Source organism: Pagrus pagrus, assembly GCF_965226575.1.
Source record: "Pagrus pagrus genome assembly, chromosome: 11".
Lineage (NCBI taxonomy): Eukaryota > Metazoa > Chordata > Actinopteri > Spariformes > Sparidae > Pagrus > Pagrus pagrus.
This window is the reverse complement of record NC_140195.1, coordinates 15,129,879-15,155,672: the sequence shown is the minus strand read 5'-3', so window position 1 is coordinate 15,155,672 and position 25,794 is coordinate 15,129,879. Positions and strand designations below refer to the sequence as shown.

Sequence of the window (25,794 nt, the reverse complement as noted above, 5' to 3'; positions counted from 1 at the left end):
GGGATGTCAAACCAGAGAGCATCTCTGTCTGTCTGCAGAGCATGTGTGACTGACAGATGTCTTCAGCCTCTCACGCAGATAAAGAAATAAACAAAATAATAAATCTAAAATGGGTCAGCAAATATACTTGGGCGGTCGTTATCATACCAGGGTGGACCGCCCAAGTTAAGTCTATGTGTGGGAAACACTGGGCTTAGATTTTGGAAATGGTGCACTGGTGGCATAAAAGATATATCGATAGAGGTATTTGGTCAAAAATCTCATTAATTTGTTCCCCGATCCCACTGTTTCTGAAATGCTTTTAAAGATAGATTTCAAAACACGGAGATATAAATCGTGTTCCGCAATTCAGCCTAAAAATATAATATTTTTTAAGACGATATCATCCAGGCCTGTAGCCAACAATCTGTGACTTTCAATACTTTCTCACTTCCCCATCCTGTCTGTGCCTCTCAGTGAGAGAGTATTTTCAGCAGCAGATGGTGTATGTAGGATTGACTTTAAAAAAAACAAAACCCTGCAGTGCCCGTGTTTATCCATAACGGAGGAACATGTCACCCAAAGCAACAGTGTGACTCATTTGTGTGTTTTTAATAGACTTTGGACAACAATGGACATCTGTGGCACAGAGAAATAAGCTACATCAGGCAATACTTGCTGGTGGGGTACATTCATTTTTGTTTTTTTCCATCTTTTAATGGGATTTGTTGGCGATAAGAAACATATGAAATATTGCTGGGCTTATCCCTTAAAAGAAGAAGAAGTGGAGAGAGCATGCTTCATGATGTAGATGCCTAAAAAAAAAAATAGAGTGAAACTGCTGTCCATTTGGTTTCCTCTCTTGGGTCACTTGACTCGACTCTCCATTAGAAAGAAAAAAAAAACTCCCCAAAGACACACTAATGGCTCTGTCCTTGCAGGAGTAGTCTGCCATTGTGTTTGTATGGGTGTGTATGTGTTTGTGCATCCTATCCTTTGACTTTGTATTGTCTGTGTGGTGACTGTAAATGTGTGTTCATCCGTCTGCCCGCACATGAGTGTGGGTCTTCACCGGCGAGAGCTTCAGATTTGCAGAATATGAATGAAGGTTTGAGTAATGACTCCTGTTTCTATTCTTTCCTTCCTTCCCTCCGGACTTCATTTGTCCCCGTCCTGTCCACGTGTGTGCACATATGTTAGTGTCACTGTACCGCTCCTCGGGCTACAGTGCGCTTATCACATGATAGATGTGTGTGGTTGAGCATCGCTGCTACTACACGTCTGTACCTCCAGCGATGTGGGTAAATCTTTAAAATAGTCATACACTTCCAAAGTAGCTGCTTGTATGATTTTTGTGTCACTTGTCAGGAATGCTGTAATGATTGTCTTTGTTTTAGACAAACAGGATGCTAGTAAAACCTGCATGGTTTTTGTTATTGTTTAAGTGCTCTTTTTGACAATGTTTCTTTAAGGCGAGAAAAAGGTATGTGAGCATGTGAGAACACAGAAATACACCTGCCTCAGTGTGTATTTGAACCCGCAAAGCTACTAAAATGCTCAATTATTTTGTATCATGTTTGACGTGCTTAATAATATTCCTTGTCTTCTCCTTTTTTTGTCTGTTCTCTGTTTCCACTCAACCGAGCATCACAGCCCTCTGCTGACCTCAGACAGTTTGCAAAACAGGAAGCATTACAACACACGGCCATTCCTGCACATCTGGACAGGGCCGACAAACACACGCTAATGCACCCAAATGTGCATCCACGCACTTGCACACACATGTACGCACACACACACATGCACGGAAGTTCATCTGCTACACCAGGATGTCGCAACAGGATATTAGAGAACCTTGAAGATCATATCTGATATGGGACGTGAATGGTTAATGAGTCTGTCTGAGCACAACATTGCATTTCTGTACACTAAATAAACCGCAGCAATCTGTCCATGACAGAACGATTAGTGCGTCAATGCTCATGTGTGAGAAGATATTGAGAGATAGTTAGTGGTGGTTTGGGGCAGCTGACTGTGTCAGAAATCCATTTAAAATTGGGAATCCTTATGTAAAAGTAGGATCCATGACAGAGACAGAGAGGATGAGCAACACGGTGAAATACTGTTTCACAGCAGACATGTGGACAGACAGATGGAAACATTACAGATCCTGAATCCTCGTCGCAGCATTTAGTGCAGAGCTAAAACCTTCAGACTTCACTCTCTTATCCTCTCAGCCCAGATCTCCACACCCACAAAATCAAGCTCTCTCTGGATGTTGACCCAAACACAAACATACACACATAAACACACCGGCCATATCCCCTTAACCACAGCCTTATCTGCTTAGAAGTCACAGCACTATCCGCTTAGAAGGGAAGACGTGGAGGCTTTATTGGACTTGAGAGAAGTTTGCTTTCTCGGAAAAGAAAGTCGAGACCTCAGTGAGGTAACACCACAAGAACATCTCACTTCTCACCCTCTGATTAGACCTCAAAACACAGAGGAATGAGAGTGTGTATGTGTGTGTTTCTCTATGCTGTGCTGCACTGAAGAGAATTAAACATTAGTGAAGTGCTTAAAGAGTAAAGAGGCAAAGCACACTACACCACACAGAAACACACATTGTATGCAGATGAGGCTGTCAAAAAATGATCACCTGGAGGATAAACACAATCAACCAGTCTGATGGATGTGTTTGTGTGTCATAAAATTAAATATGTATAGCGTTCTGCAGTATCTCTTGTGCTTCCTTTGTTGCTTCAGCTCAAGTCTAAATCAGACACAATCTAAGCGCACACATTCATGGGAGCACGCAGCCGCACACTCACTCACACACACACACATACTAAATAAACCCAGCGAGGCAAGCCAAGGCAGACCATAATGTGTGGCAATGTTTGGGTGTATTTTTGTTCAAGAGAGTTGTTTCCTGTGGAACTGTATTTTACGATGTGCTTAAACACAGCTGCAGCTCTGCTCTCGCATGTCAGTCAGACAGTCTGCACTCTGTGTGCAGTGTCTGCACTGTTAATAAGGTGATGGGTGAGACGTTAGAACTGATGACAGCGAGTAAGCAAGTATCTCCACTAAAACTTTGCTAAATGCATTATTTTGTCTATCAATCATTTCATCTTTTGGCGAACAAAATGTCAGAAAAAGGTGAAAAGGCCCAGCTTCAAATTTTTTGTTTTGTCTGACCAACAGTCCAAAGCCCAAAGTTTACTATCATGTGTAGTGTAAGGAAACTAATAAATATACACATTTGAGAAACTATAACCAGATAATTTAACCATTCTTTCTTAAAAACAATACATTAAAATAGGTGCTGATTTATTTTCTTTTATTGGACTATTTGATTTATCGAGTAATTGTTGCAGCTTGAACTGATGTTAATAAAATCACAGGATATGTCATTTTGTATTGTGGAAATGTTTCCAGATGTTGCACAATTTCTGTCGTTTATCATATATAAAATAACCCTGGTCAATACGTGACATGTCAAAACACTACATCTGATTTATACAAATCATCATGAAACCAGAGATATTGAAAGGATTGCAGTACATCGCATGATATTGCCTTACCCTAAGAAGTGCATGTTGCATTTTATTTTGTGTATACTGATGTATTGGTTTACAGAACATCTGGGGCTCACTCTCCGAATCGCTTTGTTGCAGCTGGATTGTGCAAAATTCAGTTTACAATTCAAGCCTGACAACTTCCACATGTGGTTTTTGAAATCTAATCACGGCGTAAGCTAAATCAAATTATAGTGCCTCCAGATATGTGACTTAATGTGACTTACAACTGGGTGATTAAAACCTCAATAAAAAAACAGATGTAACCATTAAACATGTAATGGCACATGCTGTTGACTCGACATCAAACGTTTGGTATATCTATAATTCAACAAATAAAATCATAGGAGGTGTTGTGAAAAGCTGTTTCCAGGTAACTTCTGTGTTTGCCGATTGTGGTTAGCTTCAGCCTACAACGCTGGCACTGCATTAGCATTGTAAGCTAACCGCAATGCTGTCATAAGACTCAGACGAAAAAATATGTGTGTGAAAATAATTCAGTAGCTACAACACGCAGATAGCTACATCATTAACAATGGCACTCTTATCTGAGAGCTTTCATGAGAGGAAAACACAAATAGAACAGAAAAAGATGAATGCTGAGCATTCCTCAGCACAAGGCGGCCTACTTAACTCTGTCTTTATCTCCTTCTTAGTCTCTCTCGCACACACATGAAAGTATTAAGTGTATCATATCTATTAGTATCAGTTTAAAGGCTACATCTTGTTTTATGAGAAAGCTGTGCATACACCAGGTTTCGGTCATCGCCTGGTAAGATGAGTAACAAATAGGGCTGCATAATTAATTGAAAGCGCAACATCCAAATCCCAGAAGCTGCAATTCTTTGATAAAGATAAAATATGTGCCGAAGCAGGAATATAATGATGTTCTGTAGTGCTGCAGAGATGCCCTGGTCTACAAATATTGTTCTCAAGATGTAAGAAAACATGTTTGTTTGGTACTAATCATCATGATTTCAATACCTTTTTTGAGCGAAAATAAAAATTGTGAGTAAAATGACCAATCCGGCTGATCATGAATCATATCGTTATTGCAATATCTGTCAAAATAATCTGAATATGATTTTATTTTATCATATCGTGGACTAAGGTCGGGCTCACATTTATCGACCACAGAGCCCTGTACCATCACACAGAGCGCACAAAAAAGTAGTGTGTCCTCTCAAAGTTGCCAAAGGCAGGAGCTGTTGGCGTTTGTGACATGTGAGAGAGAAAATGAAAAGACGTTTGTTGCTGCTCAGTGCACTAATGTCACGTCTCCATGTCCCATTTATTGTTTTCTTTTTAACCAGCTCAGTTAGATGAACCCAAGATGCTCAGTTATATTGGTGGCAACAGTGTTTCTTTCCAGCAGCTCGCCATAATGGTGTTTCTCATAACCGTGCTGTTGTTCTTTGAATTTTTTTTAGCTTTGCTTTCTCTTTATAGCTAGCTGGCTAACTTTGTTTCAGGCTTCTGGGGCTGAACACAGCTAAGTCACAGATATGTGGTGCCCTAGTAAGAAAATCTATGAAAATAAACACGAAAAAATGTATACAAATTGGACTGAAAGACCTACAGACTTTGTAATGTTATATAAATGAAAAATGCATGTTTTTTATGTGTATGTGTGCGTGGCAGGGAGGCCTGCAATATATAATTTCTTCATCATGACATTTAAGCCAGGCACTTGCGTGATTGTTTTGCCCGGCAGCAATTTAAGAGTAATTTTCCTGTGACACTCATTGTAGGTAAGTTAAGTGCTTCACTGACATCAATGAGCACTTACATCTTTCAAACTTCAATACAAACTTGCTTGTTTTGGCCAAATGGAGGCCTGCGTGTGTGTGTTGTGTAAGAGCTGATGAGACAAAAACACAGAGAGTACTAATATGATTTAGGAGGAGGATGGCAGGAAGCAGACAGCACTAATGCAATGGCTCCTGCATTAAGTCCTTAGAGACAGACCACATTGTAAAGACACACACACACACACAACAATGGAGAGAATGAACAGTGCATAATCATACATGCATCCATATGTGCAAACACTCTTCCTTTCTATGAATTCTCCTGCTGACAGAAACCCTGTCACAGTGAAAAGATGTCCTCTGTCCTCCTCCTGAAACACTTGTACCAGAAATATCCTCTCTGCTGTCTGACTGGTGACAGAACACTGCTACCTGTCAACTCATATCAGAGTTGAAAGAGAGGAAGAGGAAGAGAGAGAGGAAGAGAGGATGCTTTATTCCTCAATTTCCTTGAGCGTTTGTGTTTATTCGGCTTGTCACCACCTCCTCGGCGGGAGGACGGCTGCCCTGAATCCCTCAGTCAGCGAAGAGCGGGGTGGAACCGGCCGCTCCAACCGCACCCGCATCACATTAGAGACTCAGCACTGTGATCACAATGAATGGACTGACTATGAAAAATACCCTGTCACGGCCAAAAAGATGAATAGAGGAGAGGATATCAGTGACTGAATGTGCGTGTGCGAGCTTTAGACATTTAAAGCTGCACTGCTTTGTTGTTATTTCCTGCAGCGTTGTTAAGTTCTCTGGAACAGGACTGTGTGTGTGTGTGCCTGTGTCTTCCTTTTTTGGCTCTGTCGATTTTCTCTGTAGGGTTTATTGTTCTGCAGACAGCTGACGAGGATGCAAGCGTAACCATCAACCACACAAACATGCCCACGTACACACACACACTAACGATACAATGTCATTCTAAAATAACAACAACCATGTTTGTACCACCTTTGTAAAACCATAAAACCAAAAACAAAAAGGGAAAAAACACTGAGGTGCTGCATCCAAGTCTTACAGTGGTAGTGAAAACCCTGCTAATTATTCTAGCATTGTGTTGGCTAAAATGGTAAACACAAAAGGCAATATCAGGGTCAGCAAAAATTATACGTACAATAAGATAAAATATGAACAGTAAGTTGATAACGTAATTGCTGTGACCAGAGTTGGTAGTCAAAGCTGCTTTTATGAGCATTCGTGTGTCACTGGGTTGCATTTGGTTGTCTTCTGCTGAGCCTTTGTGGTCACGTGTAAGAGACACAGTCCCCCAATTTCTCCCGCTCAGGTCAGCCAACACCAAAAACCTCCCAGCATCTCCAATCTTCTAACGTAAATCTATTTTCTCTATCTGATCCTTCATACAGTAAAATTCCCCCAAATACCCAAATCTCCATCCAAACAGATGTCCTTTGGGCTTTAATCTGTAATTCATTTTAGTCTTGATGGCTGGCCTTTTCCAGGGTGATATATCTGTGATTAGTGGAATGGAGGCCGAATCTTCTCATTATCTTTATGCGAGGCCTAATCCGGATGCTTGCTTGTGTCTTTAGACTGGATCCTCTCTAAACTGAGCCTGCCCCATGCTGGGAAAGGCCACTGCTTTAGGGAGCTTACCCTCTCACATACACCTCATCACGGGTGCTGGATGGGACCGGGAGGTGTCATTAGGGGCACACGTGCAGTTCAGTGCTTTAGATTACCTTGGCAACCTACGCAGTATATGCTTTACAAGGTGCCATTCAGGTCGACTTATTTTACCGGCAGAATTTACAGAGTTATCACTCTCTGCCTCTGTGACTAACCTTGATGCTAATACTGTCAACAAGGTATCTTATAAAACATGCTGCATCCAGGAGACTTATCACTGCAAGTCCAAGCTGCTGCCTGTGGACACACAAGCCAAGTAATTCCCTAAATCCAATTAACAAAAAGCTCTTCATCATCAGTCAGTGGTTAAACATGTATGTGTGATTGAAGAAAAACAGATTACACTGACACTAATCCTAAATCACCTCACAAGATAAATGTATAGGCCTAACCTTGAATTATGCTGGATTGTTTTTTTTTCATTGAGTGTGTGTGTGCGTCTCAGTGCATAGCTGATAGTCTTGGTTTATACATCCCGATTAGACCTCAGTGGCATTCTCCATTATCTTTGCCTTCTACTGTAGGCTAATCTCAAAAGGACAGTGTCACAGCGCATGCTGCTAGCTGCCACACAACATGACAAGTTCAAGACACTGGCACACATTTCACTCCCTGTAGCTAATGCAGCCAACAGCTAACATGTAGCTATGACAGGCTATGACCGGGTCAGGGTGGAATTATTGTGATATAACAAGATGTAGTACAATGGGAGGGGAACTGACAAGATTTCAATTATTAGTCTGATTCTTCAACAATTCCCTTATTGATTCCTGATCAGGGGAAGAAAGTGCTAAGTCTGCTTTTGTGGCACTATTTTTATAATAACACGGGACATTCACACTAGGTAACAGACATGTGGGACGACTAGGAAGCAGTTACGCGTTACTGATTTGCAATGTGCAACAGGAATGGGAATGACAGAGTAAATCCTGATACGATACGATTCATGATACGTTGCCCTCAATAACGATAGTAACATTTCACAGTGATTCTGTGCTAATCGATACATGCAAAACAATCATCTAATGATACATTATGTTATCTGTCTAACTGAAGAATACAGAATACCCCTAAAAAGGCAAAGTGCAGGAATTATGTATTTATTCACTGCATTGTGGTGACAGTTTCACAAAATTTGACACTAACTGAGACGAAACAATCTACAAAAAGTCTTAGCTTAGTGCGTCTTTATCACACACACTGACACGTTCAATCGCATGTTTCAATAAAAATATTGATATTTGGTGCCAGCGTTTCGATAATCGTATCTCAAGAGTAAGGTATAAACATAAGAAGAGGAGGTATCAAAATATATTAGCGTATTGATGTTTCGTCCCACCCCTAATGTGCAATAGATCTCCAAATTAAGATTATTTTCATTGTTGATCTATCCTTTTTATTCTCTATTAATCAATTAGTTGTTTGGTCTAAATAATGTCCAAAAGTTCAGTGTTTCCCAAAGCCCAGGATGACGTCCTCAAATGTCTTATTTTGTCCACAATTCAAAGATATTCAATTTACTGACATCAGGAGTAAAAAAAACAGAAAATATTCACATTTTCTCAATGATTGGCCATTATTTTAATAATTGACAACTAAGCAGTTCATTGTTTAATTGTTCAGCTCTCATGTGCAATTGTCAGAAAAAACATGCCATCATTGATAAAAAGAATTGATGAGCTCGGAAGCAAAAAATTCCGATGCAACTGGTTTTCAAATGGAACCAGTTCTCGATTCCCATCCCGAACAAGGACACATCGCCTTCATGTACGTAGGAAGCAGCTGAGGCTAAGGTGGGCCTGTGTATGGGAAGGGGAGGAGTGGATCACTGGGAATGATCCATTGAACATCCATAATCTATCTTCCTATGACAGAGCACATGGAGCAGAAACCAATTAGCTGCACGTCCCATCGGAAATGGAGAAGCAGATACGACAAAAGATGAGCCCACAGCCGCGAGCTACAGGCCAAGTTACAATTAACCTCTCTCTAACACACACACGCACAAACACGTATGACTGTACTCACACAACTATCTTACACGTGTGCTGCGGTTTGTATGATAAACCTCAGACAGGTTGTAGCAGACTGTAATGACCCAAAGCGACACTCAGGCACTTGGGATGCCAGGTAGAAATTTAGGTCATCATCTATTACCATTATTTTACTCCAGTGTCTCTCTTTGTCTTAGTTCAGTCTCATTTATCTCCCTTTGGCCTTTTACTTCCCTCCCATAAATCTCGATTCTTACCCCGTACCTTCCTCTACTTTCTACTTCTGTTTTTCAATCCTCATCTCCCTCCTCCCTACCTGGCTGCCTGACGTAGGTGTTGCCAGCAACATTACAAGAACAAGGTCACACAGAGATACACACCCCAGACACACACACACCATGTACAGTATATACACACACACACACACTGGGCTGCTGGGGCAAGGTCACACAAGCTGTGATTTGGGGCTGTACTGCAGGAGGCGAGCTGCTGAAGAGAGAAAGAGGAAATGAGGAGAGAGTAGGAAGACAGAGAGAGGTTTGTTGATGGACGGAAAATGATTTCCCCGCGTCAAGCTAGATAGGACGACCCGCTACACTCTATTCTCTCCCCGACTCCTTTCACTCTGATGCTATCTGCTCCTGCCGAGAGGGAGGGATTGAAAGAGAATGAGCAATAGATGGAAAGAGGAAAAAACACACAGCTAGAGTGTGTGAATGAATAATGGATGATAGGTGCAGATTTGGAGTCGGGTTTGACCTATTAGTCACAATCTCAGTCATCATTTCCAAATACCCCTCCGTCAGCTAAAACTTCGGATACGTGTCCCACTACATTCTCACCCGATGTGTGTGTATTCATGAGGGTATGAGTGTGCACGTCATGTTCGTTTGAATGGTAGCATGCTAACTACCTGCCCATGCCACCACCCCCTCAGATTCCCCTCTCTCCTCCCACACGTTGCCCCCGGTAACAGGGGGAAGAGGAGGGGGTGGTGGGGTGGTGGTGGATAGTGACCATCTGTCAGTGGCCCGGAGATCAATGGAGCTGGAGGGTAGAAGGGAGGGAGTGGGTGAGGGAGTGGTGCAAGGCTAAATATGTGGCCCACTGTGACCGGAGCCTGACTCAATATGCAGCCGTTTTATTTACCGACTGAAGACACACACCCCACTAGTCCCGCTCACACGGCCTTTAATAACGAATGGCTGATTTCAGTGTGAGCCAGGACATGCTGAGGCTGCGGTATTGACATGAAACATGCAGTTCAAGCTGTAACTACTGCACACATGGATGCATACATGCTTTCAATTTTAAAATATGCTCCTGTGCCAACAGTAAAACTGTGAGATGGAGATATGAAAGAAGAACGAAGGACGTGTTAGATAAACTAATACATATCTAGCTCACTGTGGCAGTGGGTCAGATGAGACTAGGACAAAACACCCCAGAGCTAGCTAATGAATCAACAACAAAACAATGTCAGCCCTCTGGAACTGCTTACTTCAGCTGCTCCAGCGCTAGCACACATCCTCTCACACACACACACACACATCCACACTGATACATAACGCATAAATCAATTTTACACGTATAAACGCAGCATATTTGACTGCTACAGTGATGTAAACAGGGGGAATCTTGCCAGCTACAGCTAGAGCTAGAGCTAGAGGTAGAGCGTGGGCTCTCACCATCGTATAGTGAAAAACACACTGACATTATGCTCTGCTGCAATAGAGACTGAACTCATTTAAAATTCACTGTTGATGCTGGAGCTAGAGTCAGAGCTGGAGGGAACGGTTTGGGTGTGGAGAGTAGAGTAGAGGACAGCAGAGGAGAGGATGTTTATGTTATTCAATGTCCACTGAATCAATAAGAAACTGTTAATTTGTTGACATACAGTAATTGTAACCTGTACTAAGTGATGTAGATGTCGAGCCTCTGTGAGAGGGATCGGTATCAGACTCACCGAGCATTTGGCTGAAGAGCAGCTGCTCCAGGTCTCCCAGAACAGTCACCACTAACTCTGGATCCACCTTCAGAAAGCCCTTGTCCTCTTCTCCCTCTACCCCCTTCCTCTCTTTCTTCTCCTCTGTTGCTGCAGACCTCCCCTTCTCCCCTAGTTTCTTGCCATTAGTCCCAGTATTCCCAGCTCCATTGGAGTTAGCCTTAGTTGGGTGATCTGCGGGGTCTGTATCTGCACTCTGGCCTGCCTCAGGGGCCTTGCTGATGGGCTTGACCTCAGCATAAGGTCCACGTGGTTTACCAGGAGCAGGGATTCGACTCGGCTTGCTCACATTAGAAGTCACAGATGGGGAGCAGAAGGATTTGGGCTTCCCCTGGAAAAGCGATTGTTCTGACTTTGAAAGGGTCCGCGAAAGTGGTGGTTTCCCACCCCCAGCCTGACCTGTCTTAGTCTGTCCCGGCTTGCTGGTACCAGTGCCGGGCCGGCTTGTGTCATCATTCCAGCGAGGAGATTGGTAAAGGTGCAGCTTCTTCTCAGCATCAGTGAGCACGTACAAGTTGTTGAGTGACCGCTGCTTGCGGAGCCCGGACGGATTGGGGATTGGGATGGGGATAGATCCAGACGTGGGCCGGTAGACCTTGAGCTCCGACCCAGAGGGACGTGATGGTCCCTGGGGCAGAGCGGAGGGCTTGGCCGAGGTCTTCCTGGAGGCCATGGCCTGGGCTGAAGTTTCCTGGCAGGAGACAGCAGCAGACCTCAGGTCCAGCTCTCTGGGCTTAGCCGTCATGCTAATGTTAGCCACATTAGCCTCCAACATCCCTCCTGCAGAGAGCCAAGCAACAGCATCAGTGACACACTCTGAGATACACAACAGCAGACAGAAAGAAACAGAGGGAGAAAAGGAGAGAAAGGAAGGTGTAAAAACGCCAAGCAGTGTCTGGTTTGCTCTCCCTTTCTGCCTCCAGTGGGTCCAGACTGAGCCAGACTCCCCGCTGTGGGAGACTGTAGGTTCACCCCTCTGTTGAAAATGACGAGTAGGTTTACTAGAGTGGCAGTAGCAGTCACCCGTACTCACTGCTGGTAATCCATTGATGTGCAGATCTGTGTCCAGTGCCTAAATCCACTTCCTCACAGCGTGTCTGCGGCTCCCTGTGCCACAATAGCGTTGCTGCTAGAATAAAACACAGCTCTCACCAGCCTCCCTCTCTGTTTCTCTCTCGCTCTGTATTCCCTCCTGCTTGCCAGGCAAACAGCAGCCGACTGACAGGAGAAACAGTCGCAGCAGCAGCAGCAGCAGCAGCAGCAGCAACACCCCCTCCTCCTCCTCTTTCTCTCCTCCCCTCTACCTCTCCCTCACTCGCTGGATTGCTCACTCTACCCCCGCTGGCTCCCTCTCCTTCTTCCTCCTCTGTCCTTCCCTCCTTTCTTGTTGTCTCTCTCTCCTCCCACCGGCTGATTCACCCGCCGATCCTCTCTCTCTCTTTCTCTCTCTCTCTCGCTGTCTCTCTCTCTCGCCTTTCTCTTTGACACACACACACACACACACACACACACACACACCGCAGATGCTGTGTTCTGCTGCACACGAGTGAAAAAAGAAAGCAAGACAAAAAGAAAGATAGAAACAAAGAAAGAAAGAAATCTATATTGAGCTCAGCTGTATGAAATGATCCTCGATGCCAAATATTGGAGCCAGAATAAAGACCCCCCCGTGCACATCCAATCACTCATAATCACATTAGCTGCTCTATTCATCCATTCACATTCAGATTTTTCTTATGTGCCCTAATCACGAGAGGCCCACCCATGATTAAGCTGATTCACATTATCTGAAAAACAGCCATGACTGCAGGATCAGCTTAGGAGAGGAGCAGGACACACATTTACCAGTCCCTAATAGGTCAGTCACCAATTATGCTTCAATTAGCAGCCAACAGACCTCAAATGATCATCCACACACCCCTCCCACCTGCATCCTATTACCTCTCCACGCATCCTCATTGCTCTTTTCTCATTCCCTTCTTCCCCTTCCTTACCCCCTCCAGACCTACAGTATGTCACCCATCCCCCTCTTCCAGTTAATATAGATGCGCAGGCCATTAAGTTCATAGGGTATAGATTCATCTCAGTCTCATCCATCCCTCAGCTCGACCAGTAACACCTCAGTGGTCTAAAAACAAGCACACGTGTGCATGAGTGGGTGTGTGAATGAGTGTCTATATTTTTGTCTATCCTCCCCTGCATGCGAATGAGTGTGTGTGTGTGTGTGTGTGTGTGTGGGTCTGTCTCTACAAGTGCGTCACATTGATGAGACAGGCTCAGAGAAGCCGAGGCTCCCATCCAGGGACTCGGTCAGCCCTGGCACGTTCAACAACGTCATCTCATCGCTCTGGACATCACAGCTCCATCAACACAGTACAAGAGTAACTCAGACTCTTCTTCATCATCCTCTTTATTATTCCCTTGTTTCACCCTGTCATCATCTGCCCGTGTGACCAGAGTCCTTTGCTCCAAATGCCTAAAGATATTCCTGTAATTCCTCTTAACACAGAGAGCTCGGTGGAGATCCGATAAAAGCAAGTATGTCTTCTGTCTTTATTTCCATTAGAGGTAGTCATGATGACGGCGCACAAAATGAACTTCATGGCCATCATTACTCATTAACAATCAATACAACTTTAGAATTTGTTTTTTCAGTATTAATGCATCCTGTCTGCATACAGGTCTTGTAGCCTAACTGGTCCATCGTTTATCCTCTGGGTGTGTTACCGTTAGTGCACTTCACTTTCTCTTGTATGCGAGCAGCAATGCCTGCAGCTGTGATGTTATCAGGTCTCAAACTGTTAGGAGTAGCATTTAAACAAGCAGCCTGTTGGGCTAATGCCCATTTTCCGTTACATTTGCATAAATTGGTTGACACTAAACCAAAGCGAAAACAAGCTGTGTCCTGTTTGCTCACATTCCACGCTCAAAATTACTTTAAAAAACAGCTATTTCTTTTACTCAAGCAGGCGCCAATTGAACCTAAAAATGACAACGACACACATTAAGTTACGTGCACAGAACACTTGCCAACAACCTCAAATCCATTTCGCCTTGTCTGAGTGAGTGTAATACAGGAGCTCAGTAGCAGACAAAAACACAGACATACATTGGCTGTTTTATTGTGTAAAGGCCAAAGCCATTAATTAGAAGCAGCAAGCTTTAATAAAGGGCCAATGTTGAGGCGGTTATGCCACGCTGAGGCCAGAGCTGTGTGGTGACAGTTATGGGGGCTCTGGGGGCAGGTAGCAGGCCAGTAGGGGGGTGAGGGAGGTAATTTAAGGCTAATAGGTGCTGTATGTCAGCTCTTATACCTCCCTGATGAGGGATTAAGGTAAGTCGAACGATAGTGACCGCGCACAAGGCAGGTCTGTGTGGCGCACAGATGCATGTGGGGCAAAGACACGCGTCAGTGCTCCTGAAAGCACGTAGGCATGCAGGTAAAGTGTGTGTTGGCAGCACACAGCTACTTGTTTGTTCCAGTATTCGTCTCTCTGGCTCCACAGTCTAATCACATTAATATATGGCAGATGTAAATATATATTCTCTCACTCTCTTTCTGCTAAGGCTCTCTCTCTCTACACACGCGCACGTACACACAGCATGCTGTCTGTGCAGCAGGGTGTCTGACTGACCTGAGCAATCTGGCCTGACATCAGAGAAGTTGGCAGTTTCAGAGTGTGATGAGTGCCCGTGCTCTCAGTATTAGCCTACACATTCATCACATAGGGAGACTCACACATTCAGTACGTCACAGAAGAGTTTGTGTGTGTGTGTGTGTGTGTGTGTGTGTGTGTGTGTGTGTGTGTGTGTGTGTGTGTGTAAATGCGTTTGTGGGCGGACCACAGTGGCCAGAGCCACGAGAAATTTGCAATGATGACGGGGGAAGCAGTTCCATACACACATAAAGACACTTTTAAGCAAAGTTAAGTGAGGTAAGAGAGGCAGAGAGATACGGATGAATGGCTAGATTGAAAACACAGCGAAATAGAAAGAGAGACAGGCAGAGAGACAGGCAGAGAGAGGCAGTGTGTCTCTGTACTTTGCATGAGTATATTTGCCCTAGCACCTCTAAACAGCTAAGAACAGATTCGCCACTATATTTCTACAGAGAAGTCATGTGAAGCAGCCAGTAGGACACCAACACACACACACACATACAGAGACACTGTGTTGCACATTATATGCATGTTTACAAGTTTACACGAGGTCTCCAGCTTTTAAAGGAAAAGTACTGCAAGAGACGAGGCAAGCACTGCAGCTCTAGATGAAACCAAACGCATCAGAGCGTCTTAAACTTTAAGAGGAGCGGTTGCCATTTGACTAAGCAGATGGCATGAGTTCTCACTCTCACCCACTCACTGTTGTCACCGACTCCCTCTTGGTTCCTCTTGTTTTGCCTTTTTGTGTCTAAGTACAAGAAAAAAAAAAGTTGTTCTAAAGATGAAACAAGGATGAACGGGGCGGAAGAAAATGATGAGAGTGAGTGTGACTGAGGATAGGAGATGAAGAAAAAGGGAGCAAGTCAGAAGAGGATAAAGCAGACAAAAAGGAGAAAGAATGTAAGAAATTATAACGCAGAAAACAAGGCAACAAGAAAGTGAGAGGAGGAGGAAGAGGACGGGGTGAGGAAGGATCTCTGTATGTGTGCCAGAGAAGCAGAGGAAGCCTGTAAGACAGAGAGGGGATATCCTGCCTCACAGCCTTGCTGCTCCTGCTACGTTCGCTTATGTCCGCTAACAGGCTAACGCACAGGGTCCACAGGACGCACGGATGAATACCAGACCATGACACACACATGGGACAGCTCACAGTCATGGTGGACCAACACAATAACAAGGCTATTAATGTCCTGTTTACACACAAAATACTGAGACGGCAAGATGATACATACATTGTGTGGCTTCCTTATCTTAGTCACAAATGTATGTGTGAATGAGATAGGGAATTTGTACCAAAGTGACACCTCTCTGGTGGTCGCACTCAGCTCTGCTGATGCACAGAATGAGTCACTTGCTTGAGCATTTGGGCAATTCAACCACTTAAATGCTATCCATGGTAATCGTGTGAGTGTATCACTCATACTGACTCCTGATTCCGGAGGCCCAAATGTTAATCCAACAAAAACACCATTCTCTCCTGGGTTGAATGTCACACACTCATCGTGAATCACGCACAGCTGAGAGCTGAGAAACACCAACTGCAGTCCGGGGGAATAAAGTATGTGATGGGACTGAATTTGTGTGTGTTTTAAAAAAGGTATCAGTCTTTGTGGATACTCCCTCACAGACGCCTCAGTGTTGACATTCTAAGCACACTTCCCAGGGGTATCCCACAATGCTGTGCTGCAGAAGCTGGTTGCCTAGTTACAGCGTGGTGTGCATACGGCAGCAAAGGATATCATCAGCGTGTGTGAGTGTGCTCACTTGTGCTTCTCTCTGTAGAAAGAAAATTGTGGTTGCTAAATTAAGAAATACAGAATCATGTGAGTACGAATTAAAATATGAAGATATATAAAGAGGAATCATGAATCAATTAACATCAGGAATCTTCACCACAGAGGAATGTGTTCATATTCGAATGTGTGCTTGATTCTCCATGGCTTATTAATTTGACGGATAGACGTCTCTGTGACTCCATTCCTGTGTTCATGCGTGGGTGTGGGTGTGTGTGTGTGTGTGGTCCCACTGAGACACAGGGAGGTTGCACACATGACTGACTCCATAACTCGACTCCCTGGGCTGGGAGTCACCCCAGAGGTCAAAAAGGATCTTGAGTGTGTGCACTCATTCACCCATTTCTCAATTCACCCTTCTTCCCCCTCCTTCATCTCATTGTAAGGAAATGTCTCTGGGCGGAGAGAAGAAGAAGGTGGAGGAGGAGGAAGACACAGAAGGAGGCGGCAGCTCTGACTGAACGATATGAGGTAAATCAGCAATCTGCAACAACACTGCAATGAAGATATGATTTTTGATGAATAAACAAATATTATAGTGGATTTTTTAAATATGTCTATGTTTAAATGAATGGGGTATTTTAATGATTTTAGCATCTCATTTTTTTTTAAATCCTACAAAAGAACATAAAGTAATGACGGATATAGGCCTGTGTATTTCAACAAAGGAATATAGCATAGATTGTGCTTACCAGATACACATGAATGCACCATGAAGTCACTCATCCAAGAAGAGCGCAAGGGCTGAAACCAGTTTGGCAAAGTGACCAGAACGAGTAAATTCAACGTCACGTGACGCACACCGGCCCAACAAAGCTTTTTGCCATAGGCTAAGATTGTGAAAGAAGCAGCTATAAAATAGTGGATACATTTTTTTGAGCATTACAACTCGCGTAAAATTACTCATTTCAGTGTCAGAATTTGATCCATTCCAATAAAATTCAGAATGTCTAGAAGAGTTGCACCATTGAATTTAAGTTTTATTTCCATTAAAGTTAGCTGCCCAGAAAAAAGAGGTCTATAGTGCACAATGCGTACAAGCTTTACAGATGATCCAGGGAATTTTACACCCAGGAAGTCGAACTTTTTGGTCTTCATGTGCCACTGAGCAGCCTTTTTAAGGAATGAACGTGGCTCCACCTCCGACGCTGTATCCAGATTTCAGGACAGAAGCATCACGCCCATAAATGACACCAAAACTCATAACAGACTATTTAGTAGACTTTGGTTTTTTATCACATTTTATTTTGGTAAGCATTTACCCTCCAGTGGGGCAGATGGTCTTCTTTGCTCTCCAAACAGAACATCTAGCCACATTTTGCGCTTGGCGGGTGTAAATTTTGGACATTGTGTTTCAGTCTTTACTGCGCCTGTTCATATCACGATAATGAAGAAAATACACCACACAACAGTTTGACAAACGGCTCAGTGTGTGAGAAGAATGAGGAGTTTATGTGTGTGTCTGGTGGGAATTTGTACTCATTTATTCACACATGTATACACATGTAGGCGTTTCTGCTCATGTATGGATTATGTGCATTCACGAGTAGATTGAAGACGCTCACTTTCCCACACTCATGTCCTCCCTTTCAAGCTCACCGCCAAACATGAAAAAAACTGGGCCATCACTTGAGCTGTCCCAGCACTGAACCACAGAACTCCTGACAGGTCAAAGAGTAGAGCGTGACATTAAACCCTAAATAGTGATTACTGCCTCACTCCTGGTGATGAGTGAGGACATAATCTAGTCCATGCTTATGTCTGATCATCTTCCCAAAGCTACTAAACCACTCATCACTGTCCAACGCCAACTCGGCATATGCCTCTCTGATTAGATTGGCCAAAGAGGATTACGCACTGTCTAAGAGTAGATGCGGCCGGGGTTATCGAAATGCTATTCACGAGACTGTCCAGGGGCATTAAAGGGATGGCGAGCATGAAATTTATAAACTGCAAGCGGATTTCATACCTTCATTACTAAAGATTTGCTGACTTCTGCTATATTAAAAGTGAGGGAGGGTTTCAAAATGTATTTCTCTACATGAAGGCTCCCCAAAGTAGGGTCTGCATATTTACAAGAATACATTCAACTTTTAAGTCTATTCCAATTGTTTACTCACTGTCAATCACAGGAAGTATATAATAGTGATGAGTAGGGACGCACTATATGGATGTTTTTCAGCCGATACCGCAAACTGATAATTTCACATTTTGTGTTTTAAAAAGAAGTTCCTAACCTGTAGTTTATACACACCAGAAGGTAAGAAAGACTAACGTGTAGTGAGCAAAGATGGATGATTTAATATTCCTTCGTCTTCTACTTCTTCTCTCTCCAACATTTAAGCCACCTATCAGAGTTTGTAAAGTCAATTCAAGCAATTTGGCTTCATATTACTGGCTCCGTTTATCGGCTTGAATTTCACAGATACCGATAAATAGCAGATAATTTATCAGTCCGATATTTATCGCGTATCCCTCGTGATGAGTGTAATCTGGGCAAAGACAAGGAGAAAACATAAAAACTACTGCCTTCACAGCCATTTGTCTGTACACTTAGAATACTTAGTATACTTATGATATACTTAAAACTAATTTGAGTCAACAAAATCTAACAGATTCTTGCATTGCTCTGCAACAGGATGAAGTATTGCACTATACAGAGAGGTGTTTCTGTTGCTCAGCCCACCCTTGTTGATATAAATGGGGTGGACAAAACATACCTTTGTAAAACAGTTTAAACTAAAACTGAATATTATAACTTTCGTGAACAGAGGTTTTATTTTGGGACTGTTGTATTAGGCTGCAGTCTACTTTTAGCTAAGTATACCTAACAAATTGGCACCTGAGGAAACTGCAATTGAGTATAACACAGGGCACATTGGCGCATGGCCACTGAATTAAAAGTTTGGCTCACCATGAGAAACACTTAAAGAAATCTCTGCTCCAGATTGTGTGACTCTCAAGGAACATCTGCCCTTTTATTTCAAAATATTCCAAACCTGGAAATTACAATTAATTTTTTTTTTCTATCTGTAAATGTCGATGTCACATGATGTTGTTGAATTTGCACGGGTGTGTGTGGGATGCTTTGCAGTGTTTCATATCCTTGTGAACGGAGATCTCAGACCAGATGTAAATCATGACCTCCTCTATGTTTGGGGGTGTCTGTACAGTGTGTGTGTGTGTGTGTGTGTGTGTGTGTGTGTGTGTGTGAGAGAGAGAGAGAGGGTGAGGGAGAGAAACAGCTGACGAACTCCTGGGAGTGTCCGTGGGGAATATCAGGCCATACCCTCACTGGGAGATGAAAAATGATACGCAGTCCACATCACATTTATCTTTCAAGCACCATCTGTGTACTGTCACACACGCATATATCAGGACACACACACACACATGCTCAGGCATGAACGTGTGCTCAAGTACACCTCTCCAGAGAGCGACAAGGTCAGGAGGTCAGTGGTCTAATTGAAAGACCACATGGTGCTACAGTCACATTAAATGTTCAGGTCTTCATTAGGGTCTCGGACAGGAGATGTACGAGCTGATCGTTTTACTGCTGACGTAATATAAGTGAAGTTAAGCATATTGAAAACATTCTATGTGAGGAGAACCACTCTTTTACTATGGTCACTATGATAACTATAATCAAATCACATCATGATTTGTCCTTGTGTCGTGTGTTCAGCCAGGCCTTCCGCTTTGTAATACAGGCGACATTCAATCTGTCATCTTATCACTGTGCACACATTTTCTGTTTGTTCTCCTTCCTCCTTACACAAAACAAAATCCATCAACCCACTGACCTTATCAAGTCTCCTCTTTTCATCTCTCACCCCTTTTTCCTTCCCTCCAAACTTTGCCTTCCTGCCAGTTTCCCTCCCTTCCTCCGCTCCCTAAATTACAGTTATTACGGTGTCAGTCCACCCTCCATGTAAATGCAGCTTCAGAGGAGTCTAAGACACTTTAGTTCTGTTTCTAACGCCTTCTGGGGACCAATTACAAGGCCACAACCATAGTCCCAAGACAGCCAGAGGCCTTTAAAGACTGGGGCTGGTCCACCATGAGCTCCCATCCCCCCCTTTCCACAACCAGCTGGTCGAAACCTCCAAAAAGCTTTTAAAAGGTTTTATTTGCAAGCAGCTCTATTCTGGTGGCTACAGTTTAGACAGCCCAGAGATTAATAGAATAGAGAACTTTAAACTCATGGAAACTGTTTTTGACGTAATGTAATATAATAATTTTTTTTTTTCTGTTTTCTGTATCATCTCTTCACATCTCCTCTTCCGTCTTCCTGTCCAAGCCGACTGACACTCAACATCAAGACGCAGCTAATTGTGTCACAGTAAATTGTATTAAATGCATTAAGTTATACACATATTACATTCAATTAAAATGTCATTTTAATTTTACACTAATAACAATATAAGCAGGGTACCAGTGTTATCTAAATATTTCACATGTGACATGACAGTAATTGAGGGATCATATTGTGTTTACCATTGTGTTTACCATTTACAATCTAATTGTCGTCTGGCCTCCACTTACTGATTAAAATTACATTTTAAAAAAGCAGAGAGATGGTGATTTTTCTGATAATTAGCATTTTTTTTATTGTTTTCATATTGTTTGATCCTTATATGAATAAGTAGCAACTGACAAAACTACCTAAAAATTATTTTTTATAAATTATGTTAAGCATTCACTGCTACATGCTCAAAGCACTTAGCTGAGCCTATGAGCAAGAATGCTCATGATGACAACACTAACTTTAACGATGTTTACCATCTCAGTTTAGCATGTTAGCATGCTAATATTCACTAATTACCATTGAACACAAAGTGCAGCTGATCCTGATAGAAATGTCAATAGTTTTGCAGGTATTTGGGTATTAACTGAAGCTTCCAGGTCTGAAAAGTGAAGCCAGTTCCTTAAACCTGCTGTCTTTTTAATGACTCCACTAGTTTCAAAAAGAAATCCAATTGTATATAAGCTTATGATAAAAATGACCCCAATTCTCACTTGATTTATTACCTCAGTAAACAGTTTCCTAATGAGTTTACGGTTTAATACTAAATTATGGTCCCATTTACAGTAAAATACATGATAAAATAGGGTATGCTTTAGGGTGTGGCCACCATAATGTGATCTTGTGTTCTCAGTCAAATCCAATCAGGATAGAGTCATAGCAATATGTATCCTCCATTCCCAGCTCCTTTCTCTCATCTAAATATGGTCGCTTCTGGCTCCAAAAAAACAAGATGACAACGGTCATAATGACAAACTCCAGGCATTTAAGTGGTAGTCAAAGAGCCTATAGATGTTTGTACATCCACAACAGAGTCACAGTGTAGGAATTAAAGCCATTTATAGACTTTTTTTGTACATTTTAGTAATTCCTTAATCTTAAAAAAAGGACAGAGAATAATATTTTGTCTGAAATCCTTTGAATTTAAGATCACTGTCCTACTTTACTGTCCCTGAAATTGGGTACTGTGTATAAAAAGGGATATAATTCACCCCATATGAATGGGAAGACCCTTAAAACTGCAACTCAGCTCATTCTAAATCCAATGTGCAGGATTACTGCCAAACAATGAAAAACATCTAACTGTCCGGATACTTTCTGACTACGCTGCTCATATTCTGTCAGATGTGCTGTGAGCTCGGAGAGATTTTGGTCATTAAAGTTTAAAACAGACTAACTCTTGGCTGCACATTTCAAAGGCAAACAGTTGACCCCCTCCTGTCCGACTGACACCACATCAAAAGAGTGATTCACTAAGCCACTGATAAACTCATATCTCTGAAGCACGTCTGCATCTCTTGACTTAGACTGACCACGACAATGCATGACTATAGCTGCGGGTACACAGCAAACCATTACTCAAAAGGATGGGCAGGGGGTCATACTGGGGCTGTGGCATTTTTAGGTCAATGAAACTGGAAAGGAGGAGCTGCAAGAGTAAGGGAAGGAGAGAAATCATGAGAGGATGAAGGGTTCAAACTCCACAACAGCTCTTAGATAAAACTGAAATCAATGTGCATATAATAATATACCCTGGCAGCGAGTAGAGAAGTGCCCCATTTCATCCCATTACTGACCCACATCACCCATGTCATCTTCCTTCATCTTAACATCCTGAGCCCATCTCTCCTTCCCATCTCTTGATATAGGAAGCACTGCAGTCAGCAGAACCCCAGGCTAAGATACACACACACAAAAATACACCACCTTACTTCAGAAATGGCTCTTGAGGCCTGACGAGTAACCGCATAAAGGCATACATTTAGACAGAGAATGGCTGTCCCTTAGTCTTCACTGAGTCTATTCAGGTTGCACAATAAGACACAAAGGTTGGCTGCTGGCATGTCCTGTCTGACGCCATTTATAACTCTGTCGCAGTTAATGTGTCTGGATGCCAGAAAAGAAGGCATCAATACCTGCTAACAGAGCCGTTGGCCTCTCTGCACCCTGATGCTAACTGGGCAGAACTAGAGTACAGGTTTTGTCCAGCAACGGAGACAAAGAAAATAAAAAGTACTGCGTGTTGCTTTTGAAAAAATGTGCAAAATCTGTTTGATTGCATATCAGAGTGTGCATGTGTGTGTAAGTGTGTGTCTAACCTGGTGTTAGGTCATCGCAGCAGACTTCTATGGATCCAGATGAGCAGTCACTCAGTTCGTCCAGTAAAAAATCGCTCTCCTGCACTCGCACTCTGTGAACACATCACGAAAACAACCATCACACGTCGGTTACTGTACATGCAAATCACTTCAATGTCGCTGATTGCAATCAAACACACAAGCTGCTATGTCTGACAGCAGAAGAAGGATATGACATTCCCCAGTGTGTTGCATTGATTTCCATAAATGCAAATCAAAGAAACTGAAAATCACTGATAATGTACAAAGCACTGGGAATAATTTAATAATGCAGGAGATTACAAATGTAAGAAGAAGCTGAAGAATGTATATTCTAATCCAATTTTTTTTACAGTATTGTAAATTGTGCAATCTGCTTTGACAGATTCATTATTCACAAATTAATTAAACTAAAACACCATCAGACACAGTTACACTGCAATTATTTAACTTAAAAAATTAGATTCACTTTTTTCTTGTTTTTAATCAAACATCGTGAGAAACTGTGTGTGTATGAGAGAGAACAATATAGTGAGTCAGCCCAGAGGCTGTCAAGAGGACACTCTAACAATCAGCTCTGCTCCAGAAAACACAAAGTATATGTGTGTGTATCCCTGCACAACATATATTCTTTGCTGAAAAAGATACAGAGGAATCAGACTAAAATGGCTACAATAGGCCTCGAGGGCTGGTCTTTATCATCCAGAGTGGCAGTCAAAGTGTGTGTGTGCGTGTGCGTGTGTGTGTGTGTGTGTGTGTGTGTGTGTGTCAGTAGAAAGGGGGATCATAAAGTTCTATGAGAGGGAGAGTGATTACATGATAATGACAGCAGAATGATTTTAAGTTTGACAATGAGCATCAATAATAGGGGGCTTGTGGTGGAAGTTGTGATCAGTAGCGTGTGTGTGTGTTACCTGTAGCTGAAGGGAGCCACAGTAGCCATGTTGACTCTGGGTGTGTGTGTCTCTATTGATGCGGCCTCCTTGTAGCTTTGATCCTGCGTATCGACAGCAGCCTTTGACATCACTGGCACGGAGAATGAGATCGGTGGCAGTGCCAGGACACCAGGAGAGGACGCCGGACTGCTGTCCTCAGGGGTTTCCATCTCCTCGTCTGATTGGCTGGTGGAGTCACAGTGACCTCTGATGGCATGCCTGTAGCTCGTCAGAGCAGAAGAGGGGCGGAGGTTACCGTTGTTCGACATGGTGGACCGGGCTTGGTGGCTTTCTTCCTCTCTTTGAGGAATGACCTCCCTCGTTGCCTCAGATACAGCGTTGGAGTTGTCTCCTCTTTTGAACTGAAGCGGTGGACGCAGGTTGCTGGTTCCCCATGCTTGGTTCTTATTAGTGAAAGTGTTTCTGTTGTGATTGCCATCATGTGGAAACTGTGAGGGGGCGTGAGGCAGGGAGGATTTTCCCAGATCCAGTGTGTCTTTAGAGTGTGGAGGCGGCACCCTGCGCTGGGTTAGCGGGCTGCTGTAGGCAGATCGTGACACCTGGGGAGCAGGTAAGGCTCCTGTCCGCTTGAAGAGCTGACTTTTCAGGCCGGGATCTTTCGCCGAGTCCCTTGAGGGAGGCCCGGGGATGCTGGAGCTCCGTGGGCAAAGTGAAGGTGAGTGCGTGGGTGTATTTGTGGGAGTGTGTTTAGGGGTCTGTGTTGAGGGCCTGGGCAGGTCACTAGCCCGGCGGCGGGTGTCTACTTTGGGGGAGGAGGGCAACAGGCTGTGTGGGAGGGGAATTCCTGATGAGGAAGGACCCCGAGGGGCCGATTTCACATTGACTCCCCCACTCATTATGACCTGTAAGGAGAAACACAGTGAGAGAGACAACTATAATGAGTCAAGAGTTGAGATATGTTTCAAACTAAATCCACAGCAACAGCATGAGAAAGTCCCAAATGCCCCCACCACCCCAAAAAGTTTGTTTATCCATTTAGGGGTTAATTATTTTGTTAGAATCTAATCAAAAGTTTTATTGAATCAAGTACACTTGAATATGCTGTTCTCAACCCAGTGCAAGTTAAACATCCGTGGTATGTGAGCATGTGAATCCAGCCCATATGACAAACTGAGTCATGGTAAACCACGAGTTGAGCTTATTTTCAGCGAGGCAGCAAGGAGCTTGTGCACAATCAAATTTGCCTGCTGGGAGTTCAAAACATAAAAACAGCTTCTCACACACAAACGCACAGAAACATGCTCACAGGAGCGTCTACCAGAGGCTTTAAGAGCGTTATGTTCTCAAATAACAAGATTTTCTCCACATAATGAATTCCAACACACACTTGCACAGACTCCCACAGACACACCGTTGCCTAAACACACTGCTCTCATACAGACAGAGGTATGGGATCGACCTCACCTGATTCGATTTGATTCCAGAAACTCTCAGTTACTGCTGCCTTCTCAGAAACACACAGCCCGCCCAAGAACTCCAAAACTAAGCTTGATATTTTTTGTCCCTCTGTTCTACGCAGTGAAAATTTTCATGTAATGTCATATAATTTCACAACCTCATACTGCTCCGCTGAAGGGAAAGAGGATGAGAGGCTGTGAGGTTGGAAGAAAAGCAGGGAAGGAGTAAGGGAGGGGTAAAACGGAGGATTCAGCAAGCACAGAGTGAGAGGGATCGTAGCATCTAAGGAAATGATTTGCTTTGAATCTCACATGACAGTTTTTGGGAAAATCCAACTG

General features: G+C 43.2%; 1 protein-coding gene across 4 annotated transcripts in view; it reads right to left on the bottom strand.

The window, feature by feature from the left end:
- LOC311264832 (neuron navigator 1-like) overlaps window positions 1–25,794 on the bottom strand; it is a 91,727-nt gene that overhangs the window by 62,427 nt on the left and 3,506 nt on the right. For 3 of the 4 annotated variants that reach the window (XM_084365970.1, XM_084365971.1, XM_084365972.1), the window contains exons 2-4: window positions 24,017–24,900; window positions 23,085–23,176; window positions 10,967–11,785 (exon numbers count right to left, since the gene is read on the bottom strand). In XM_084365970.1, the coding sequence (XP_084222096.1) occupies window positions 10,967–11,785; window positions 23,085–23,176; window positions 24,017–24,900 (1,795 nt within the window). Of the gene's footprint in view, window positions 1–10,966; window positions 11,786–12,038; window positions 12,272–23,084; window positions 23,177–24,016; window positions 24,901–25,794 lie in introns of those variants that run through there. The other variant, XM_084365973.1, reaches the window with a different exon arrangement.